Source organism: Culicoides brevitarsis, chromosome 3 (assembly GCF_036172545.1).
Source record: "Culicoides brevitarsis isolate CSIRO-B50_1 chromosome 3, AGI_CSIRO_Cbre_v1, whole genome shotgun sequence".
Lineage (NCBI taxonomy): Eukaryota > Metazoa > Arthropoda > Insecta > Diptera > Ceratopogonidae > Culicoides > Culicoides brevitarsis.
In genome coordinates, this window is record NC_087087.1 from 4,356,408 (window position 1) to 4,380,636 (window position 24,229).

The 24,229-nt window shown below is 26.3% G+C and overlaps 5 protein-coding genes across 5 annotated transcripts; 3 read left to right on the plus strand and 2 right to left on the minus strand.

Moving 5' to 3' along the window:
- The first annotated feature begins 159 nt into the window (after positions 1–159).
- Positions 160–1,618, plus strand: LOC134834517 (integrator complex subunit 12). Its single transcript, XM_063849230.1, has 2 exons — positions 160–304; positions 372–1,618. The coding sequence occupies exon 2, from the start codon at positions 398–400 to the stop codon at positions 1,109–1,111; it is 714 nt and encodes a 237-aa protein (XP_063705300.1). The 5' UTR covers positions 160–304; positions 372–397; the 3' UTR covers positions 1,112–1,618.
- Positions 1,619–2,508: 890 nt separating this feature from the next.
- LOC134833481 (BCL2/adenovirus E1B 19 kDa protein-interacting protein 3) lies at positions 2,509–14,816 on the minus strand. The gene is made up of 5 exons (XM_063847801.1): positions 14,174–14,816; positions 5,946–6,144; positions 4,999–5,083; positions 3,067–3,149; positions 2,509–3,009 (listed from the first exon to the last, which is right to left on the minus strand). Exons 1-5 carry the CDS (start codon positions 14,238–14,240, stop codon positions 2,802–2,804), a joined length of 642 nt encoding a protein of 213 aa, XP_063703871.1. The 5' UTR covers positions 14,241–14,816; the 3' UTR covers positions 2,509–2,801.
- Positions 14,817–17,185: 2,369 nt separating this feature from the next.
- On the plus strand, positions 17,186–18,045 carry LOC134833973 (probable insulin-like peptide 7). The gene is made up of 2 exons (XM_063848482.1): positions 17,186–17,381; positions 17,446–18,045. Exon 2 carries the CDS (start codon positions 17,452–17,454, stop codon positions 17,920–17,922), a length of 471 nt encoding a protein of 156 aa, XP_063704552.1. The 5' UTR covers positions 17,186–17,381; positions 17,446–17,451; the 3' UTR covers positions 17,923–18,045.
- Positions 18,046–18,999: 954 nt separating this feature from the next.
- Positions 19,000–21,723, minus strand: LOC134833092 (mitochondrial-processing peptidase subunit beta). Its single transcript, XM_063847285.1, has 4 exons — positions 21,585–21,723; positions 21,237–21,449; positions 20,165–21,166; positions 19,000–19,324 (listed from the first exon to the last, which is right to left on the minus strand). The coding sequence occupies exons 1-4, from the start codon at positions 21,651–21,653 to the stop codon at positions 19,184–19,186; spliced, it is 1,425 nt and encodes a 474-aa protein (XP_063703355.1). The 5' UTR covers positions 21,654–21,723; the 3' UTR covers positions 19,000–19,183.
- A 1,276-nt stretch (positions 21,724–22,999) lies between these two features.
- LOC134833972 (RPII140-upstream gene protein) lies at positions 23,000–24,193 on the plus strand. The gene is made up of 3 exons (XM_063848481.1): positions 23,000–23,256; positions 23,314–23,568; positions 23,629–24,193. Exons 1-3 carry the CDS (start codon positions 23,084–23,086, stop codon positions 24,044–24,046), a joined length of 846 nt encoding a protein of 281 aa, XP_063704551.1. The 5' UTR covers positions 23,000–23,083; the 3' UTR covers positions 24,047–24,193.
- Positions 24,194–24,229: the final 36 nt, after the last annotated feature.

Consider the following 24,229-nt stretch of genomic DNA (forward strand, 5'->3'; position numbering starts at 1 on the left):
ATCACAAAGTATGCAATGAACTTCACATCAACGAAATAAAAAATAACCGCCACACGTGATTCAAATTTCGCCTCAAAGTCGTACGTTCATTCTGTCTCTCTTCACTGCCATATTCACGTGTAATTCATGCTGAATTCCTCATGAATTAGATTTGTTATTGCAAAGAAGTTCAATTTAGCGACATTTTAATTGAATTTTTAGCCAAGTACGGTTCTTTTTACTGCAAAAATTGCACAACGAGCTTTTAATCTCCCCTAAATTTCGCCTTTTTGGGTTTTATTTCAACGGAATTAGATTAATTTTTGTAAGTAAAATTTTTTTGGAAACCTTGAGAATTTTTGCATTCATTCTTTGTATTAAATTCTTTGTAGAGGAAAAAAAATTCTCACACAACAAGATGATGGAATTAGATCCAGTTTTGAAGAACGGCCTAAAGTTGCTGCATTCGAACGACAATACAAGTGCCGAAAAGTTGCGTCTTGCCATCGATGACATTATTTCACAAAAATACGGTCCCTCGAAGCTGCTTTCGTCAATTTTGTCGAAAAAATATTTAAATGAAGAATCAAACGCTGTCGGCAGCAACTTGGTTGCCGTCAAAAGACCAAAAATCGAGAAAAAACCTCGAGAGCTGGAGGAAAGTGTCGAATCTGTGGAAGATGATCATTTGAAAGAACTCGAAGACTTGTTCTGCAAAAATTGCAAACGCATGGATGTGAGTGCGAGAAATCGTCTCGTCGAGTGCTCGGACTGCCATTCGTTGTATCATCAGGAATGTCATCAACCGCCGATCAGCGAAACGGATGCAAATGATCAGGAAAATTCTTGGTATTGCTTCACGTGCAAGGAAAAAGCGATTTCGAAGGCTTCGTCGACAAATTCCTCGCCTGCCAAATCCAGTTCGAGTTCGAGCACAAGCAGTTCGTACACGAAAAATTACGAGTCCTCGTCGTCGAGCAGCAAAAAAAGCAAAGAAAAAGTCATTCCGCCCGCAGTTGTGGCGACAACAACTTCAAGCGGAAGCACAACTACCCCGAGCATCAATATCGTGAGTGCCGACAAACGCATCCAGAACATGAAAAAGAAGGCAGCGCAACGAAAACACAAATGATAGTAATTTTTTCGGATAGAAATTTTTATTATTTTAATATTTTTTTTTTTTTTTTTTGTGAATATTTTGTCGTGACTCTTTCACATCACACGAGACATATCAAAATTTTCCTTATTGATTCTATTTATTATTTTTGTAATAAATTGATTTGAATGATTGATGAGGAGGAGGAGTAGAGCGTGAAAAAATGTAAAAATTACTTAATTCTACTCTTGTTTTTAATTTTTTTAATGTTTAAAAATTTTACAAAACTTTTAATTATTATTATTAAATATTTTTTTAAAGACACGAAAATTTGTAAAAAAAAATTATTATAATAAAAATATTTAAATTTATTAAAAAAAAAATTATGGATATTTTTTTTCAGACGATTTTTGGTCAAATAAATAAAAAAAATTGTTTTGTGTCTGTTTTTTTTGTTCAGACATTATTCGTCTATTTTTTGGGATTCATATTTAATTTTTTTTTTGAACTGGACGTTTCTTCTGTAAACAAAATTTATTTTTTTTTTATTATTTTTATAATATTTAATTAATTAATAATAATTATGGGTAAGTTTATAAAATAATTTTGATATTTGTAAAATATTTTTTTTTTGAAAAATTTAAAAATTTTATTAATAAATATTTTAAAAAATATTAAATTACATTTATTAAAATATTTAATAATTTTTATATTATTAATAAAATTCATTATTTTTTTTTTCATTAATATTTTTATTAATTTTAAAATTTAAAATGAAATTGATAAAAAAATTATTTATTTTAATTTTTTTTAAATATTAATTTTTTTTTAAATATTTTGATAATTTATAATATTTTATCAAACGAAAAAAAAAATAATCAACAATTAATGTGAAAATTTTTAATTTTCACTAAAGAAGAATTTTTAAATAATTTTAATAGAATTTTATTTCAATTTTTCCATCTTCAAAGGTATTTTATTTAAAAAATTATTAAACTTATTTTTATTCTAAAAATAATTTTTTTCTAAAAATAATTATTTTTATATTTAATTTTTATTAAAAAATGATTATTTAAGAAAAAAAATTATTTAATGAATTATTAAAAAAAAAATATTTTTTTATAAAAAAAAATTTATAAATATTTTTTTAATAAGTTTTATATAAAATTAATAAAAATATTTTTTTAATAAAAATATAAAAAATGAATAACAAATTTATTTTAATTTAAATCGATTTAATAAAAATGTTTTTCAATTTTTAGAAACGATTTTTAATTTTTTTTTTTGTTGAAATAATTCTTCTAAATTCAGAATTAAGTAAAAAATTAAAACTTTAGCTAAAAAAATATTTAAAATTACATTTTCAATCAAAAATTGAAATTTTGTGATATTTTTTTTTAAATTTTTAACTATATCAAAATTATTTTATAAACTTAAAACCTTAAATAATTGCAAACAAAAAATCAAATGGAACTCAACTAACAAAAAAAAACATTTATTTTTTTTTTTTTTTGTATTTTTGCCATTTACAAAAATATTTCCCTTCCTGAGTCCATTTTTGACCTATTTTGCTTTTATCTTAAAATATTTCAATATTTTTTTTTATTTATTTTAGCTTTTAATATTATAATATTTATGATATAAAAAAAGTTTAGTCATAATTTCTTGATTATGATGAATTTTCATTTCTTGAAACTTCTTTCCTGAATGGCGAGCGGGCGGAAATTTACTCAGCAGCAAGACGTGTCAACACATATCCTTTCCGTGTGAGCCAAACGCCGATGCCGACGCCCAAAATTGCCGATATCACGTTCGTGAGGAGCAACGAGTAGATCACTTCGCGCGAAAATAAGGAATTTTTGCCGACGCGAGCTAAGCGGATCGAGTAACCGGGTTTGTTGTCACGCTGTTTGGGATGCTCGAATTTCCAGTCTCTGTTGAAAAATCAAATTTTAAGGAATTTTTCAAGAAAAATTAAGAAAATTTCTTACTTTGGTGGATTTTGATCGGGACGAGAGCTCCAATCCCATACCCAGTCTCCGGTATCGCCGCTTGAACTGCCGAGATCTCCTTCCTAAAACACAAAAAAATGAAGAAATTTAATTTTTTTTATTTTTTTATCATAAAAACAGGAAATAATCTCTCGTATCACAAACAATCCATCCATCACACATCGTTGCTCGAGTAAATTACACCCGTTTACGATAAAAATATTGAACTTGAACTCGTCAAACCGGCAAAATTATCACAAAAAACGCCGCATTTGCGATTTTAACGACTTTTTTTGGCGCTTAGCCATGACCTGATTCTCGAAATCTCAACGAAATCTTCACTCAAAAAAATTTCATGCGTAGTTAAGAAATTCAAAAAACCACAAAATGTCACAAAAGGCATGAAAAATTGCAAGAATTAAAAGATTTCATGCGATTTACGTACGAATCGTTTGCCAAGAAATCGAATGCGGAAGCAAACTGCGTTTTAATTTAATTAAAAAAATTTTAATTTACGAGATTTTGCTATCTAATCAGTTTTTTTGTCGCAAAAATTCTTGTCTTACTTGAATTTTTCAAGTTTCAAGTGAATTTTTTTTCGTTTTTGAGACGATTTTTTAAATTTCTTCCTGTTTTCGTTAAATTTTTATTGAAAAAATTTACTTTGAGCTTCAATTTGAGCCAATTTTAGCATAAAGAAAATTTATTGAGCTGAAACAAAGGAGATTCATTCGAAGAATTCTCGTGCAAATGCTAAATACGTCTCGAAAAAAAGAAGTTTATTGCATTTGTACGCGTTGTTAGAGTAATATGAGGCGTTGTGTTGCACAAAGTCACGCTTTGTTACTCAAATATGTGCATAAAAAATGCATGTTTCTTGTATAAAATAGAATTTTTTGTTTCATTGGAGGTAGGAATGAACGATTTCAAGGGAGTTTTTGTCTTTTGTGTGATTTTTTAAAAAATATTTTGAAAAATTTTTATTTATTTTATGAAAAAAATTAAAATTATTTCTTTTTTTTAAGATAAAAATGTCTTCAGAAAGTCAAAAAAAATTTTTTTAATATAAAAAAAATTATTTTTTTTTAATTTAAAAAAAATTTTTAAAAAAAATTTTTTAATTAAATTTAAATTAAATTAATTAAATTAAATTAAAAATTAAATTTTAAAATTTTTTAATTAATTTTAATTTTGTCTCTCAAATAAATAATTTATTTTAAAAATTATTAAATTTAATTAAATATTTTTTTTATTAATAAATAAATTATTTATTGAAAATTATAAAAAAAAATTGATTTAAATTTTTTTCTAATTAAAAATTAAAAAAAATTAGAAAAAAAACAAATTTTAATATTTTTATGAATTTTTGAACAAGAATTTGAATTATTTAAATTTTTTGCAAGAAAAAAATAATGAAAAATTCAGAAATTTTATTTTTAAATGAAATTTGTTCACTTTATGAGCTTTAAAATTTTTTTCTGAACTAAAAAAAAATTTTAAAATAGCAAAAAAATTAAATTTTAAAAATTTTTCAATAAAAATATTTAAAAAATGCACAAAAATCAATTTTTCATGAAAAATCCCTCTTAACCGCGATTCTCGTAATTTAATTTTACACTTCTCAGTCTCAGCTTCAATAAGATGCACTTTAAATGCAATCTCGCAATTATTCTTCGTTCTTGTTGTTATTCTTTCCGATTGAATGCATTAAATGGCGTACAAATTGTTCATTAACTGAATGCGAATCCGATATTTTCAAGGCTTTTGCTTCATTATGTTCCTCAATAAAAATAAAAACTTTATGAATGTCGCGCAGAAGACGAGCAAAGACACGACACATCTGGTTTTTTCATTAATTCCGATTGAGAAATCAGATTTATTTATTATGGAAAATATGACGTCAAGAAAAACGTTTTGAACAAAGAAAAGTACCTTGCTTGAATAGTTGATGTAAATCCCTTTGAACGCATCTTCGCTGCATAATTCATTGTTTGGGCTGTTTGGTGGGGATTTTGGGCTAAAATAAAAAAAAATATTTAAATTTTAATTAGTTAAAATTTATTTAATTTTTTAACTTAAAAATAAAAATTTTAATTAATAATTTTATTAAATGAATTTTAAATGAAATTATTTATTATTAAATTAAATAAAATTTTTATAATAATTTTATAAATTAAAAAAAGATTCAATACTTCAATTATTAAAAAAAAAATTTAAATTAAATATTCATAATTTTTTGGTAAATTTTTAATTAAAATTTAATTTAATTAAAAAATATTTTTTAAAATTAAAAAAATTATAAAAATCATTTAAAAAAAAAATTAAATAAATAAAAATAAAAATAAAAAAAATATATTTTTTTAAATTTAATTAATTTTTTAATAATTTAAATTAATTTTTAAAATTTTTAAAAATTTTTCAAATTAAATATTTTTTTTTTTTTTTAAAAAATTTTCAATTTTTAAATTTTATAAATTAATCAATTTTATTTTATTTAAATTTAATTTTTTTATTTAATTTAAAAAAAAAAATATTTTTTTTTATTTATTTTTTTTAAATTTATTTAAAAAATTAATTAATTAATTGTAAAATTTTTTAAGTAAAATTTTTTAAATTTTTTTTTTTTTTAAAAATATTTTTTTTAATTTTAAATCATTTTTTAAATTAATTATTAATTTTATTTAATTAAAAAAAAAAAATTAATTAATTAAATTTAATTAAAATTATTTTTATTAAATTTTTTCAAAAAAATAAATTTTAAAAAAAAAATAAATTTTAATTTAAATAAATTTTTAATAAAATTTAATTTTTCTTTAATTTAAAAAAATTAATTAATTTCATAATTTTTCTATTTTCAGAAAAATTTCCCCGTAACTTACCTTCCTTTTGGCGAGTCACGTCTCGAGTTGCAAAGCGACACAACTCTGCTCGACTGATTGGATTCCTTTTGTGCCTCGCCCAGCAGTCTTATAAACTCTCCATTGGAATATGGACCCGCGGAAAATGGAAGAGGCGTTACGCGATCTGGCGACTTTGGGATTGTGCTTGTGGCTTCCGGTCGAACTTCAATCCATGATTCTGCAAAAAAAAGAAGAAAAAATCTCAAATTACTAAAAATATTCCTTTGTTTTTGAAATTTTGTTCATTAAAATCGATGATAAGATAAGACTGAATCTCGTTTCTGACCTACTTTTGACGCCCGAAAAATGACGTAAGAATCTCAATGAGACCGACAAAACAAAACTAATTTCTAATAATTAACTTTTTTTTTAGATTTTTCAAGTCGAGGCGATGAGAGTTTGCTCAGCGATAAGAAGTCGCAAAATATTTGAACAGTTTTGTCGAGAATTGACACAAGAAAGTCAACAAATAACAACTTTTTGAACTTGTTACGATGTCTGAGATGCTAAACTGCGCATTTTTTCGACATTTTGGGAGATTTGGAGGTCATTGACCTTCCAGCAGTGAAACAAATTTTCCATAATTCATCCATCAACCCAATAAAAAGTGCTAAAAATAGAAAAATTTGAACTCGAATGCACCGAAAACGAACAAAAACGAGAGAAATTGAGTAAAAATCGGTCATAAGGAAGCAAATTCGAGTGACGGGCAATCAAAGTAATTAAAAAATTAACATACATTCAACAATTCTTTGTATTAAAAATAAATCCAGACGTCGTCAGTGACTAACTTGGGTGCTAAATACGCAATTACGAGACTTCTAGTCGAACAACGAGCAGCATGATATGCATTTACAACGCGAATGCAGTGTTTATTTTTGTTCAAAACGATAAATAAAAGCGTAAATAGATAAAAATTGTATGCGCAGATCGGATGACGACGTTCCCCGGACCAGTTTTGTGACGGAAATAAGAAGCCGGCGCGCGAATGAATGAATTAAATTGCTGCAATTTGTCTTTTTGCTTGGAGTACGTCGAGTAGTATGGTTGAATAATTGCATGAATGTCATGGTCAATGCTTGCTGTGTGACATTTTAAGTGCTTTTTATGACATTTTGCGAGTAAGGAGCAAGGATTTGATGGAAAGTTGCAATTTTTTGAAGGTTTTGCGGATTTGAAGAGATTTTAAGAGTAAATTATGAACTAAAATTACGATTTCAGGATCTTTTGATGCGATTTTTAGACGACTTTGGTGCTCAAGGCGATGTCAATTAGCAATTTAAGGACCCAGTTAAGGTAAAATTTTCTTTGAAAGCCTATAAATTAATAAAATTTTCAATTTCAGGATCAGCTGAGATGATTTAAAGACGATTTCGGGCCTCATGATGAAGAAAATTGCTGCTTTAAAGTCATTTTCGAGGTAAAAAATTTTTTTGAGAAAAAAAATTGATAAATTTATCATAAAAATTTAATTTTTAGGAACAATTGAAGATTTTTTTGAAAAATTTTGGTACTAAAAATGATAAAAATCGAAAATTTAGGATTCAAATTGAAGAAAAATATTCTAAAAAGGCATAAAAATCATCAAAATTGTACTTTTTAATCCAAACCAAGGATAAATTTGAAAATTTTTATAAGGATTTTTACTCCAAAGGACTTAACATCCCATCGATGAGCCAAAAATTAGTCTTAAAGAACAAAATATATCAAAACTTGAGACCTGAATTGCTTGATTTTATCAAGTTACGAAATTTTTTAACAGAAAAATGATCGAAATTGTAATTTTTTAATGAAAAATTAAAATTTTTTAATTCAGAATTTATTTTTTTTTCCTTTAAATGTTTTTAAAATTAAATTTCAGATTTTGTTAAATTGATGAAATTTTAATTTTTTTTTCTTTGATTCTATAAAATTTAAAAAAAAATTAATTTAATTTTAAATTTATTATTTTTATTAATTAAATTAATTTTTTTAAAATAAATATTTTTATAAAATTGGTTAAATTAATTTATAAATTATTTTTTATAAATTTAAAAAAAAAATAAATTAATTTAAAATATTATTAAATTAATTAAAAAATTATTATTGTTTAAAAATTAATTATAAAAAAATTTCTAAAATAATTTAAAATTATTTTTTTTAAAATTTAATAAAAAAAATTAATTAATTTAATTTAATTTTTTAATTATTTTAATTAATTTTTTTATTTTAAAATTATCGAAAATTAAAATTTCATTTATTTAATTTTTTTAATTAAAATTTAATTTAAAAAATTAATTTTTAAAAATTAAATTAAATTTTTAAAAAATTAAAATTAATTAAAAATTAATTTAATTAATTTTTAGACTTTTAGTTTTTCGACTTTTGGAATTATTTTAAAAATTTAATTTTTTTTCTTTGATTCTGTAAAATTTTTAGCCAAATTTTAACTAAAATTTCCATTTACGGAGTATAAAAAATCAAAATTTAATAAATTTTCATTAAAAACAACCAAAAATAATTCCAAAAGTCAAAAAACTCTCGAAAAATATTTACAATTTGTCTATTTTTCTCGCATCCACGCGCTCCGTGAAATCACTTTTTAAGTGAAAATCATTCATTTCTGTCACAATTTATTACAAACAGTTTAAAAAACGTTCTCGACAACGTAAACATCGTTTGACCCGCTCGTTTTTTTTCCATTTTTTACTTCATTGTTCATTAAAATCTTACAGAAAAACACTCTTACAAGACAAATTACTCGCGCGAGATTACGTAAAACTATAAAAAGATTCAATTAAAATGAAACTGAAACGCGATTATCATGCAGTCGGCGAGTGTTTTGTTGTGAAAAATCTTTCGTTTTCATTAAAAATCCGCTTAATCTTCGGGTTTTTTGCATGTTCCCGCTGAAATAATGTCAAAACAATCGTTTTGAACGCAGCAAAAAATGTCTTAACTGCGCATTTTGTGAGTCACATTATCAATTCATTGACATCCGCACTCCAACTTGACCCTCATTATTCACGATGCCGTGTACCCGGAGCACATGCACTTGCCTATTTTCGTACGTTTTTGCTGCTAAAATTAACCTGCAACGCTGGAAAATCGATAATTTTGTCTGTCGCACGGCACGTTCGCACGATAAGAAAGGAAGAAAACGACAAAAAAGTATTTCAAGGTTACTCAAATCGGTCTTAGACATTCGGAAAAAGTTTAATTTGCACGCAACGCGCTAATTAACGATCGAGATTTTACGCGTTCATTCAACTTTTGACCACTTATTTGATGAAACAATAAAAAAATCGCGTAAAACTGTGAATGAGTTGAGGCAAAATGGCAGGAAATGCAAATAAAAGCGGCTTTTAAGGCTGTTTGCGAGGGAAAAATTAATCAAAAAGTAAATAAATAGCGCAGCAAGGGGAGATAATTGAGTGACGAGGTGTCGCGATGCAACTTTTACTCGTTTTTGTTGCTTAGAAAGGGCTTCGGCGAGTAAAATCTTTGATTTTTGTGAGTTTCACTTTCACTTTTGAACTTTTTTCGTGTGTTATTCGCCCTGTACGAGACCTTTTGTTAGAGTTTTTGTGTGTTTTTAACGTGCTGCACCTAAAATAATCGTTAAATTGCAGTCGAGTGTTACAATAACTTCAAATATTATTCATGTTACGCTCTACTTGGTATCGCCAAATAGACATCATGGGTCGTTATTTTACGTATTTTGAGTATTTTTGACCAAATTGATATTTTTTTAAAATATTTTTTCGTATAAAGGTCAATGAACTTTGAAAATTATTGAAAATTTTTATTTAATTTTTTTTTATTAAAAAATTATTTATTTTAAAACATTTTAATTAAAATTTAATTTGATATTTTTTAATTTTTTTTAATTTAAAGCGCCATCTACTGTATATTTTTTTTTTTGCAATAGTTGATTTTAGGTTCAATCTTGCTTTTTAATTCAGAAAAAAATCATAAAATTTTTTCTTCAGAAAAAAAAATTATTTTTATCAAATTTTGTGAGAAATTTAAAAAATTAATTAAAATTAAAGCGCCCTCTAACGTATAAAAATTCATAAGAATTTTAATTTTTGTTCAAATTTAGTTTGAAAATTTAAAAAAATAAAAATTACTTTAAAAAAAGATTTTTAAGAAAGTTTCCAACAAAATATCTTTTTTTAACAATTAAAAAACTATTTATTTTGAAGAGTTTTTTTTTTATATAAAGCGCCATCTGACGTGTAAAGTTAATTAAAAAATTGATTTTAAGAAAATTTCTCATTAAGTGTAAGAAAATTTTTCAGAAAATTAACTTCTTCAGAAATGCAAAATTTCAAATTCTAACGTATTATTGTCAAAAATATAAAAATGTGCTCATTTTTGTAAATAAAAATAAAAAGCGCCATCTATTAATCAAATATAAAAATAAAAAATTTAATTTTCAAAAAATTTTCTTCAGTATGACATGAATTTTTCTGAAAAATTAATAAAAATTCTTTTTAAAAATATTTAAGAGTGTTTCGTTAAAATAACGCCCTCTAACGTATAAAATTTGTTCAAAATTTCATTAAGAGACAATTATTCAAAGACTTTAAGAAAATTTTCGAAAAATAATTTTTTTTGAGTACCTAATGCAAAATCTCAAATTGTGGGAAATTCTTTTATAAAATATAAAATTTTGCTCATTTTTGGGAATAAAAATTTAAAAAAGCGCCATCTATTCTGTAAATATTTAAATAAAAAAATAATTTTTATGAGATTTTTTCAGTATAAAAAATTAATAAAAATTGTTTTTCTAAAATTATTTTGATATTTAAAAATTATTCGCTAAAGTAAATTTTTCAAAATAAAGCGCCATCTATTACATAAAAATTATTTTTTTAAATTTTGAATGTAAAATTTTATAAAAAGTAATTTGTTACATTTTATAGGTTAAATAAATAGAAAAAAATGTTACAATTTCACAAAATAACGCAAGTTGAGTCACATTTCTACCTCATTATCAAACAAACGGGGTTTATAGCGTTCCCTGATAACAAAACAACAATAACTGCCTTTCTAGAGACGACTAAAAATAAATAAATAGCGATAAAGAGACACATCGAGAAAGAGAGGGATAACAAAGGAACAATATAAATGCAATGAATTGCAATCTAGATTATCAGGCTTAATACCCTGTGACTCGAAATGAATGAACGAGTATTAGTCAAGAATTAGCTACAAAACGGGTTGATACACCTTCAATGATTGTCTGAAACATTTTTTTTACTGTCACTTGTGCCGAGAAAATGAAAGTCATTGAAGAAAATTGACCGTTTTACGTTCGAATCTTTGATCGGATCTTTAATTGGGAGTAATTTGGTTTCATTATCGAACGTCAAGTATTGAATTTTTGACCTTTAAAAGTTTTTTTAGTATCAAAATTTGCGGATCTATAAATTTTTTAATGAAATCCTGAAACAAAAAATATTTTTAATGAGATTATGACTCCCCGGAGATGAGTTTCATTGTCTTTCAAAATGACCTTACGAACTTTTTGTCACTAAAAAATGGCTTTTGTTGCTCAAATTAGCGCATTGACGCATAACGGCTTATTTTTAACGCGCAAATGTTGGTCTGTGGCAATCATAAAGGCAGCATAACAAAGCAACTTTACGTGCAAAAGTAATACAATTACAGTAGAAGTGGGTGCCAAAGCGGAACAATTCGCATAAATTGTTGTTAGACAGCTTTTGTTTACATTTTTTTATTCACTTGACACTTAAAAGTACGAAAAATTAACATTTTAACAAAAATTTTTAAAATTAAAACTTTAAAAAATTGACGTTAGATGGCGCTTTAAACTTAAAATTATTGAATTTTCGCCCTTTTAAGAGGATTCGCTGCATCAATTGCTGTTTCATCTACTTGCATTTCTTCACTTTTCTCCAAATCCTCTCGAATTTTGTAGATTTTCTCCGCTATGAATTGATAATACTCGCTCCTAGATGTCGCTTTTTCATACAATTGACTTTCAATCCGTTTCGCGTTCATCTCCGGATCGAAAGACGTCATTACTTGTGCTAAATTTCGTATGAATCGACTTCTCATGTCTTCCGTTACCGTTTCTCGCCAATCTTGAAGTTCTCGTTTGACAGCGCCATCTGTTGTTGAGTCATTTTCTGTTTTGTATTAAATTTTGTTAATATTTCGTTTTGAGTTTTTTTTTCTACCCCAAGCACCGCAAGAAAAGATGTTAGTTGATCTACGAAAACCGCACTTTTGTTTACAATCTCTCGCTCTCTCGAATTACGAAATGCTTTGTTCGAACCACACAACGCAACGTTTTATTTTATTACTAATTTATTTATGCAAAACTCGACTATTTCAACTATTTTTTGGTCTGTTCCGCAGCAGTGTAGGTGACCATGTAACGAGCGGAGGTTATTGCTGCAAATGTGTGTTCAAGTTGTTTGTTTTTAAAATGAATATTTTATAAAATTTTGTGCAGAAAAAAAAGATGGATTTGGATACATTTGTAGCGTCTTTCTTTGTTCGATTGATTTGAAAAAAAAATTCGAAAGTATTTTTTAGATTAAAAAAAAAATTAAAGCGACATCTGATGGCAAAAATTTATTTATTTAAAATTTGAATAAAATTAAAAAAAAAATATTTCTGTAATTCGGATAAATTTTAATTAAAATTTTTCATAAAATATAAAAAAAATATATTAAAAATTGAGTTAAATGAATTGAATTAAAAGTTAAACTAAAAGCGCCATCTATTGCATAAAAAAATATTTTGTTAAAAATTTTCATGCAATTTCACTATTTAAATAAAATATAAAAGTTAAAAAAAATAAATATTTTTAAAAAGAAAAATTATAAAAAATGAAAATAATTTCAAAGCGCCATCTATCATCGAAAATTCAAATTTTGTCAAGTCAAACATAACATTTTTTCTCATGATTTTCAGGTTTTTTGTTTAATTTTTCAAATTTTTAAACAAATTTTAAATTTTACGAAAAATTTGAAGCAAATTATTAAAAAATTAATTAAAATTAAGAATGAAGCGCCATCTAATGTCAAAAAAAAAATAACTTTCATTTTTAAAAGAATTATTATTCTTAAGAATCTTCAAATAATTCACAAAAAATTTAAAAAAATATTTTCAAAAAATTTTTATGCTAAAAAATGTTTTAAAATAACAAAATTAAATTATAAAGCGCCATCTAACGTCAAAAATTCTTCAAAATTTCATTTTTAAATAAATTTGTCTAGAAATAAAATTTAAAAAAATTAAAAATTTTTTATTTAAATAATTTTAAATTCACAAAAAAAATTGAAAAAAATATTAATGATAAAAAATTCCCTTAAAATGACACAAATTAATCATAAAGCGCCATCTATTGTCAAAAAAATATTCGAAGCTTTATTTTTAAAATGATTTTTTCTTAAAAAAAATCACAAAAAATAAAAGAAATATTTTTAAAAAATTTTAATGATTAAAAATTTCTTTAAAAATCAAAAAAAATATTTTAAAGCGCCATCTATTGTCAAAAAAACCCCTCAAAACCTTAAAAGTTCAGTAATCCATCTGACGATAACTTCAACTACTCTGAAGGCCATCAACTTTTTCCTTCCATTCAACCTGAAATTATTATTATTCACACAAACAAACGTCTGTCGTCGACGTCGAAACATCTGCTTTTATAAAAAAAAACACGATAAGCAACAAGTACACAAAAAGTGATAAAAATCTTCAAGTTTGTTTTGATCCAAACTATGACGATGACTCATAATTATTTTTTATTTCATGTCATCAAATCCCTATTTCCCCCCTATAATTTTTAAAAAGAGAAGGAAAAAAATATAAACAAAAAATTTCCGAGAATGCGTATATGAAGCTCCTCCGAAAATCAAAGACAGACACGCGAAACGAGGCAACGAACGGTCTACGTGACTTTCTATCGACAAATTTTTTGTTTGTGATTTTTTTTTGCGAGTCGTAATAAGTTAGTTGAACGAAAGGTGATTAGAAGAGTTGAGGGAAGCCACGAAATTATTATTTAACAACAAAGTCGCGTCGCCAAAGTGTTGAGTAAACAAAAATAGGCGAGTTTTAATGGGATTTGCGTCAATAACGTCGTTGATAACGTCAAAAAATGAGCAATTCCAGACGAGTAACATATGGAAAGGCGATTTTTTTGAATTTTTAAAAAATAATTTTTGAAAAAATCTTCAACTTACCTCCAATTAAATCCGCGAGAGAGCCTTTGCCGGATCTGCTGACGATAATTGGGGGTGTGTTGGACATCTTTGCTTGTGCCTTGATGCTTTTGGCTTCGCTCTCGTGTGTATTTTACGCGTCTGAGGTAAAATATGAGGAACAAAAGCTCGTAAAATTGCTACGAACGCACACACGTATCGCTAATCGTTGAATTGCGTCGTAAAAATATCTCGACTAAGTTGAGAGTTGAATTTTTTTCCTCAATTTCTGAATGAAATTCCTTCCTTTCTCTCCGAATTTCTCCGTTAAACTGCGAAAAATTCTTTTTTACTTGAATTTCTTCGGATTTTCAGGCGATACGAACAAAGGAAGTTCTGTAAAATTTTTATTTTTTTTGCGTTTGTTGTTGTTTATTTTTTTTTTTTTTTGAACTGCGCGTATGACTCGTACACGCCTATCGATACACCGTTTGTTGATGGAGTCTGATGAAAATCAAAACAAAGAACTTTTCTCTATGAAAAAGTGAATTTTTCGGAAAATCCGAGGAACACTTAGAACATTCTCGGGATGAAATAATTTATTTTTTGGGATTTTCCGTTGAATTTTTTGTGAATTTTTTTTACTTTTTGAGGGATTTTGTCGCGAAATCAATGCTTTCTGGTCGATGGATCAAACTCAACTGACGGATGGTTCCAAGATTTCCAATAATTTTTCCATTTTTCCAATGGCGCTTCCATTATTCCAATATCATGGCTGTACGACACACACATACACGGTACGATGATGTCTGTACGTCGCTACAGAAACCCGTATGTGAGCATAGTGTTTGTACAGAATTTTTTTCTGTGAGCTGGGAAATGTACAAAATCATTTTCTGTGAGCTGGGTCACGTACCGACATTTGATTGTGAGCTGGTCCGAAATTATTTTTTTTTGCATTGGGGTTGAGTGACGTGACGTGAGTTTTTTGAGTGACTGTGAGTTACCAATGAGTGTCGTTTTAGTTCAGTTTTTTGCCGCTTATGATTGCTTGATTTAACGGAAATTGTTTAATTTTATTTTTTTTCAATATTTTTTTTATGATTTTTTAATAAAATAAAAATTAAAAATAATTATTTATTAAATTTAATTAATCTTTTTCTTAAAATTTGATTTTTTTCATAAATTTAGGGTATTTTTTGAATAAACAAAATTATTTTGAATTGAAAAAAAAAATACAATTTAAAAAAAAAATTTTTAATTGAATTAAAAAAAGAAGAAAATTTAATTTTTTTCCAATATTGAGCTTTAAAAAAATATTTTACATAATATGAAAAATAATGAATAAAGAAAAATGAAATTGAATAAAAAAAATAATTTTTCATTTTAAAATTAAAAAAAGGTTAAAATAATAAAAAAATATTTAAAATAAATAAGTAAATAAAAAAAATATTTAAAATTATTTTTTTCTTGAATTTTAATTGTTTTTCATAAATTAAGGGTATTATTTGATTAAATAAAATTATTTTGAATTTTTAAATTGAAAAAAATATTAATTTATAAAAAAAATTAGAATAAATAAAAGTAAAAAAAAATATTTTTTTTATCAAATTAGAAAAAGAAGAAAATTTTGTTTAATTTATTTTTTTTAAATATTCACCTTAAAAAATATTTTAATATGAAAAATAATGAATAAAGAAAAATTAAATTAAATGTTAAAAAATAAGAAAAAATAATAAAAATGTTTAACTTTAATGAAAATTAAAATAAAAATTAAAAATAAATATTTAAATTAGAAAAAACAGAAAATTTTGCTTGAATTAATTTTTTTAGAATAATGAGTTCAAAAAAATTGTTTTAATTATAAAGTAAAAAGTTAAATTTAATAAATTAAAAAAAGTAAAAAATTAATCGATTTCTAAAATATTAAAAATAAAAAAATATGAAAAGCTTTCAAAAATGAAAAAAAATTGCAAAAAGTGAATAGCTTAGCTGAAAGAAGAATTGAAATGAAAAAAGAATTAATAAATTTTTAAAAAATTAAACAAAATAAATAATTTAAATAAATGATTTTATGACAAAATAAATATTTTTATTTAAAAAAAAAATTAAAACAATTAAAAAAAAATAAATAAATTTTTATTCTTCATTTTAAATTAATTTATTTTTTTTAATGCTCAAAATTAATTTAAAAATAAATAAAATTAAAGGTTTGAAAAAAATTAAAATTTAATATAAAGAAAATTTTTTTTGTAACTATTTTTCTTTTTAAATTATTTTTTTATTTTTTAATTTTTTTCTTTTTATTTTTTTTTATTTTATTTTTTTATTTGTTTTAAATTTTTGAAGCTTTTATTTTTCAATAATTTGTATTTTTCGCTCAATTTTTACCAAATTTATTTTTAAATATTTATTTTTGAATATTAATTTTCAGTAATTTTCATATATAATTTAATTAACTAATAAAATTCATATTTAATTACCTTTTTTTTTAAAAATATTTCTTACATAATACAATTTAACGAATATTCCTCATAATAAAAATTTCCTTCACTCAGTTCAAAGTAATAAAAGAAAAATTTTTATCTCCAACAGTAAAAAGATCAACAGAACCATTCTCGATGACGTCTTCACAATAAATTTCTTATTTTCCTTCTGACGTAAATCAATTTCCATTCATCAATTGCGCTATTTTTCACCTTTCTTCCCGTTTTTTTTTCCGCAAATTATCTCGACGATTGGTCATTTTGTCGCGCATTGTCGTCGTCGTCGTCCTTCTCACGTTCGCTCCTCGTACAATTTTAACGAATTAAATTAACACGAAACACTTTGTGTCAACACTTAACTTTTATTAGATTTTTCACACAACGAACGAACGACTCTGAATTAACAAATAAACAAACAAACAATGTGTTTTGTTATTGCGCCTCGTCGTTGTCCTGATCACCTTTATTTGTTTTTCTCGTTACAGAATTGCCATGTAGCTCGGCGTGACATGTGGGTGCAATTTGGTCTTTTTATGGTATAAAAGTTGGCGCCTGTCTGTGAAAGAGACTCATTTTGGTCGAAGAAATTGTCGTTGGCGGTTGAAAATTTTTAAAAGTGCAAAAATTTCCATGGATTTGTCAAGAAAATTACCGGATTTTGTGAGATTTTAGCAAAAAATCGTCAAAAAAGTGAAAAAATGAACTAAAAAAAATTATTAAAAAAAATTTAAAATTAAAAAAAAAAATTAAAATTTAAAAAAAATGTAAGAAAATTAAAAAAATTCAAGTGAAAAAAATAAGAAAAAAATAATTTTTTCCTTCAAACAGCTCAAAATGTGGCTCCAAATCTCCGCAATCACAACCATATGTTTGCTGCTGGATCTAACGGAGGCAAATGTCGGTGCCCGAAGCGAAGACGCCTTGGAATCGCTCTTCGTGTCGCGTTCTCCCGACGATTGGGCGAAAGTTTGGCACACAGAAAACCATTCGCGATGTCGTGAGCGGCTCATTCGGCATCTTTATTGGGCCTGCGAGAAGGATATTTATCGCTTGACACGCAGAAATGGCGGAATTAAGGCCGATGAAACGGTTTCGAAGCGATCTGCTGCTCCGGCGATGTCGAGGGAACGCGGGATGCTCGAATATCCGTGGTTGACGCCCGAAGAGGCACATCTCATGCTGCGGACGAGACGAAATGCGAAACCAACGGGATCAATAACGCAGGAATGTTGCACGCGTGTCGGTTGCACGTGGGAAGAATACGCGGAATATTGTCCGTCGAACAAGCGATTGAATCAATTTTAAGCTGCGGATGATGATTCGGAGGGTTTCTCGTCGATTTCTTTCTCTTTCTCGTCTTTGTCTCCTTTGTCGTGAATTTTGGGTTTTAAATGAAAATTTTTTTGGAAATAAAATCTGTTGCTCTTATAAAAAAAAATGTCTTTTGAGTCTCAAAAATAAAAAAATAAATTAAAAATAAATGAAGGCTTAAATTTTTTTTTAATAAAAAAAAATTAATTAAAATATTAATTTTTAAAAATTACAAAAAAAAAATTAAATTGAAAAAAAAAATTGGTTTACAATTGAAAACTCAAAAAAATTTTTTAAAATTATTTTTTTTTAAATTCTGCAAAAATTAAAAAATTGAGATTAAATATTGAGAAAAATTAAATAAAATAATTAAAATTAAATTAAATTTAAATTAAAGTCACAATAAAAAAACTAAAAAATTTTAAAAAAATATTTTTATGTTAAAGAATATGTCAAAAATCGCAACCATATGCTCGATAATAAAGATTCAAGAAAAAAAATAATTTTTTTTGAAGGTTAAAAAATTTTTTTCACTGAAAAAAATTCTATTTTTTATTTGAATTTTTCGTTTTTTAAAACTAAGATATGTAAAAAAAAATCAAAAAGTTTTATGTAAAAAATTATATTCTGCTTTTTCATTTCAAACATCTCAAAATGTTGCAAAATCTCTACAATTACGAAACATATGTTTGAAAATGTTATTTCATGATTGCCGATTTTTTTTAATCGAAAAAAAAAATATTTTTTGAATTTTTTTTAATTAAAAAAATTTGTTTTGAATAAAAACTTTCAAAAAAAATTAAAAAGTTAAAAATTAAATTATTAAAATAACAATTAAAATTAATTTTTTTTTTCAAAAATTAAAAAAATATTTTTTTATCCTTTTTTTAGGTTAAAAAATATTTTTATTAGATTTATTCAATAAAATTTTTAAAAAATCAAATTTTATTTATTTTTATTTTTTTATTTAAAATTTTTTTATTTTATTATTTTTTTAAATAAAAAATTTAAATTCTTACCTGTTTTTAATAAAATTTCTCCATTTTACTCAAAAAAGTAAAAAAAACAAGATTTGTCGTTTATTTGTCGCTCATCATAATTTATTTGAAGTTTTTTACTTTTTTACATCTCTCATGTTCTGTTTTTTTTTTATTTAGTAATTGGTAGGTAAGTTTTGCATCGAAAATGAAATTAAAATTTTTCTAATTTTTGTTTGTAAGTTTTAGTTTTCGTTCACACTCGATCTGTCTGTCGTTTACAATCTAACCCAGTACATGCCGCTTCGGACACGGTTGTAGTCGGGGAGATTTTCAATAGGTCCTACAGCAGCAACTGCGGGGCAACGATCGTAAATGTACTTCATGCAGACATCGCGGATGTTTGCAGCGTCAACAGCCTAAAATTAGAAAAAAAATGAAAACATTAAATTATTTTATTAAAATTTTATTTTAATTAAATTTATTTTTTTAAATTTAATTAAAAAAAAAAATAATTAATAAATAATTTTTTTAAATGAATTTATAAAATTAATAAATAATTTTATTATTAAAATTTTCATTGAATTAAATAAAAAAAAAATAAAATTTAAATTAGAAATATTAATAAAGAAAAATCATATAAAAATATATTTAAAAAATTAAATAAGATAAAAATATTTAATTAATTTTAAAAATCATTACAATTAAATTCAAAAATAAATTAATTATTTTTATTAATTTTTTTCTATTTTTTAAATTTCAAATTAAATAAATTATTTTTTTTTCAATTTTAAATTAAATTTTAATTTTTTTTGATCATTTAATTTTTTTATTTGAATTTTAATAAATAGTTTTGTTTTCAATTAATTTTATTTTAATTTAAAAAATAATAAACATAATTTAATTATTATTTTTATTACCTTTTCATTTTTTAATTAAATTTATTCAATAAACAAAATTAAATTAAATAAATTTAATTAAAAAATTAAAGTCAATAAAAAATAAAAATTAAATAAAATTTTAATATTTTTTAAAATTAGAAAAAAAAAATTCAAAATAAAATTAAATAATTTTTTTTAATAAAATTAAAATAAAAAAAAGTCATTTAAAACATTGATAATTAAGTTAAATTTTAAATATTTTTAAGTTTAAAATTAAATAAAAAAAAACTAGTCAGTAAAAAATTAATAATTAAATTAAATTTGAATTATTTTTAAAAATTTTTTAATTAATTTTTTTTCAATTTTTCAGGTACTTACATCGATTCTCTTTTCCAATTCGTGCAATGGAATGCGACGATTGTAGCACAAAAGTTGCCGTCCAATATCCTCGCAAATGGGCGTTGTTCCATCCAATTGCAGCAACATGTTTGTCTTCAACAAATTCTTTGCGCGATTAACTTCCGCCTCCGTAACTTGCGTGCACAAACGCATCCATTCGCCTTGCAAATTGAACATCATGTCGTCGATCGACATTGGGTCACAAACGAAATAAATTCCCCACAATCCGGTGTCTTTGTAGCAGGTGTTGAACGACTGGAAGCTGTGACACATTTGATCTTCGGCACAATGACGCGCCAAGTTGCTCGCATTATTGACGCCGCCGCCTTGCGAACGATCCCACGTTCCAATCAAAGTATTGGCGACCATCAAGGGGACATTATCGGCATCAGCCCATCCGCATCCTTCGACAGCGATGGCAACATGAGCCAAGGGGATGCTATCGTCACGTACACGAACTTCCGAACCGGTGAAACGGCATGGCTCGAGTTGCGGCGATTTTCCGTCGAAGGTGTTTGTGACGCCTTTCAACTCTTTTTCCGCCAATTTGACGAGTTCGGAGTGCGAAACGCCCCCAGCGCCCGCCAAAACGATCCGAGGACTCTTGTAATGTTGCTCAATGTAGTCCTTCAAGTCCTTTTTGCCGATCGACTTGATGTTCTTGGTTGGGCCGAGAATTGTGTTGCCAAGCGGGGTGCCTTGATACGCTGTCGCATGCAAATGATCGAAGACAACTTCTTGCAAATTGCTCTCAACTTCTTGCATTTCGCGCAAAATCACGCCACGTTCGCGTTCGATCTCAGCTTCGCCCAATTTGCTGTTTTGAACGATGTCGGCGAGGATTTCGACTGCCTTGGGGACATCTTTGGACAAACATTTGGCGTAAAAGACAGTTTGCTCCCGCGACGTGTACGCATTCAAATGAGCTCCCAAATTCTCAACTTCCAATTCCAAGTCGGTTTGACTGCGTTTTGCGGTTCCCTTTTTGAAAAAAAAAATTAAAATTTTCAATTTTTTACATTTTTTACCATTTTTCATGAAAATTTCTTACCTTGAAAGCCATGTGCTCCAAAAAGTGAGCAACTCCGTTATTCGCAGCGGTCTCATAACGCGATCCAGCATCGATCCACAAACCAACAGTGGCAGTTGCAGCTCCGGAATCTTCGCTTGCGACACGCAATCCATTGTCCAAAGTCGTAACTTGCGTTGCGGGGACATTCAAAAGGGCATGTTTGTAGTCAGAAGCGTGCGAGGATGCAGTTCGCTGCGAAAAAAATTATAAAAAATTAAATTTCTCACAAGGAAAAATAACCAACACAGTAAATTACGTAATTACAAATTCTGAAAGTCTTGATTTTTTGTTGAATTGAAGAGAATTTGGTTAATTTTTGATATTTACCTTGATCAAACCAGCTCCGCGATTCGCAAGACGCAATGTCGATGTTAATTTAAGGATATTTGATGCCATTCTTGCGATTTTTTCTGTAAAGTTTTTTTCCTCTCGCAACACGGATGAGAGTGAGACGCATGAAATTGATAAAAAATTGAGCCTAAATGGCATTTGGGATGATTTTTTATCAATTTCATTCGACTCAAGAAGGTCCCATGACGAAATTTGAAGTTTTTTATGACTTTTCGAGATCGAAAAAATAAGGCTAATGCAATTTTTGAAGATTTTTTAGGTTTCGAGATTTTATAAAAAAATTATTTTCATTAAATTCATTTCGAGATCGAAAAATTTCACTTCGAATTCAATTTCAAAATTTTTTGTAATTTTTGATCGATTTCAAGTTTAAAAATCATCAAATGGGCTTTCAAAATAAAAATTACGTATTATTTACGTAATTTTTACGTATTTTTTTACGTATTTTTTATTTGTCAATATTCAAGCTTCAGAACCTTCGAAAAGACTTCCAAAGACACTTTTTGTTATTTTTGATCAATTTGGAGCTTAAAAATTATCAAATGGGCTTTCAAAATAAAAATTACGTATTTTTTACGTATTTTTACGTAATTTTTACGTATTTTTTATTTGTCAATATTCAAGCTTCAGAACCTTCGAAAAGACTTCCAAAGACACTTTTTGTTATTTTTGATCAATTTGGAGCTTAAAAATTATCAAATGGGCAATTTCAAAAACCTAAAAATTACGTATTTTTTAATTTGGAGCTTAAAAATTATCGTATTTTTAAAAATTACGTATTTTTTACGTATTTTTACGTAATTTTTACGTATTTTTTATTTATCAATATTCAAGCTTCAGAACCTTCAAAAAGACATTCAAATGAAATTTTCATAATTTTTGATCAATTTCAAGCTTAAGAATTATCAAATATACCTCCAAAGTAAAAATTACGTATTTTTTACGTATTTTTACGTAATTTTTACGTATTTTTTATTTATCAATATTCAAGCTTCAGAACCTTCAAAAAGACATTCAAATGAAATTTTCATAACTTTTGATCAATTTCAAGCTTAAAAATTATCAAATATACCTCCAAAGTAAAAATTACGTATTTTTTACGTATTTTTACGTAATTTTTACGTATTTTTTATTTGTCAATATTCAAGCTTCAGAACCTTCAAAAAGACATTCAAATTTTCATAATTTTTGAAACCTTAAAAATTAAAAAAAAATTTTTGATCAATTTGGAGCTTAAAAATTATCAAATGGGCTTTCAAAATAAAAATTACGTATTTTTTACGTATTTTTACGTAATTTTTACGTATTTTTTATTTGTTTTAATTTTTTAACCTAAAAATTATAAAAAAAATGTTTAAAAGGGATGAAAATTTTAAAATTGTATTGTCCTTACTCGACTCGATTGTTATGACCAAAAAATTGTGCAACAAAAAATTTCTTTAATTTCTATTTTGCCGTAAATTATCGAAATCATCATGTTGCGAACGGCATCAAAGACAATTCCCGTGTCAATGGCCTTTTTGGGCTTCGACTTTAACATCGATGACAAAGACCTCATCATACCCGACAAGACAGAATTGGCGAAATTTCAAGAACTCCGGGCACAACAATCGCCGATGGAACGTTTGAGGGCAATTTATTCCATCAGGTAAATTACTGAAATTCAATTTTTCCGAAATTTTTATAAAAATTTCTTTTTTTTTAGTGAATTTGGCGAATTATCTCCCGAACTGAATTCCATCCGCCAGGCATGTCTCTTTGGAGGTTTTGTCGGTATCATGTACGGAGGCTTCGTTGATTCGCGCATTTCTTACATGAATTTCATGGAGCGGAATCAAGCGACGGCTTTCGATAATCATTTCGAAGCGAAAAAGATGCTTCAGAACAACGTGACGACCGGATTTGTGCGCGGCGCGATGAAATGGGGATGGAGAGTTGCACTTTTCACGACTTCGTATACGTGAGTTTTGAAATTTTTAATGAAAAATTTAAATTTTTCGACATTTTTTTACGTTTTTAGGGCAATTTCAACGACAATCGCTTCATATCGCGGCAAATCCTCAGTTTGGGAATATCTCGCAGCCGGCGGATTGACAGGCGCCATCTACAAAGTCAACATGGGACTCAAGGGAATGACAGCGGGAGGCGCTGCGGGTCTCGCTATGGGAGGAATTGCCGGTTTATTGACGCTTGGATTGCTCAAACTCAGCGGACATACCGTCGAAGACGTGCAATATTGGCAACACCGGATGCAATTGAGTCGTTTGAAGATCACGAGAGAAGCTGCAGCTGTTGATATGAATTATCAACCGACGCCGCTCGAGATGAATCACACTTTACGCGTCGGCGAAGACAAATTGTCGCTCGATGTGCTCGACGAGCTCGACAAACAACTCCAAAAAGCCGAAGAAAAATCGACAAAAAGTGATACGAAATAGGCTTTTAGAGTAAATTGTGATTGCTCGTTTATTAAATATTTTATTTTTTTTTTTAGTAGAAATACAAATCTAACTTGTAATATATTATAAATACCTGAATCTGCAAAAATACGTCAAAAAAGAATTCAATTTTTTATAAAGAAACCGCGCGTTAACAAGTCCCTGCTTATAATTTTTTTTTTG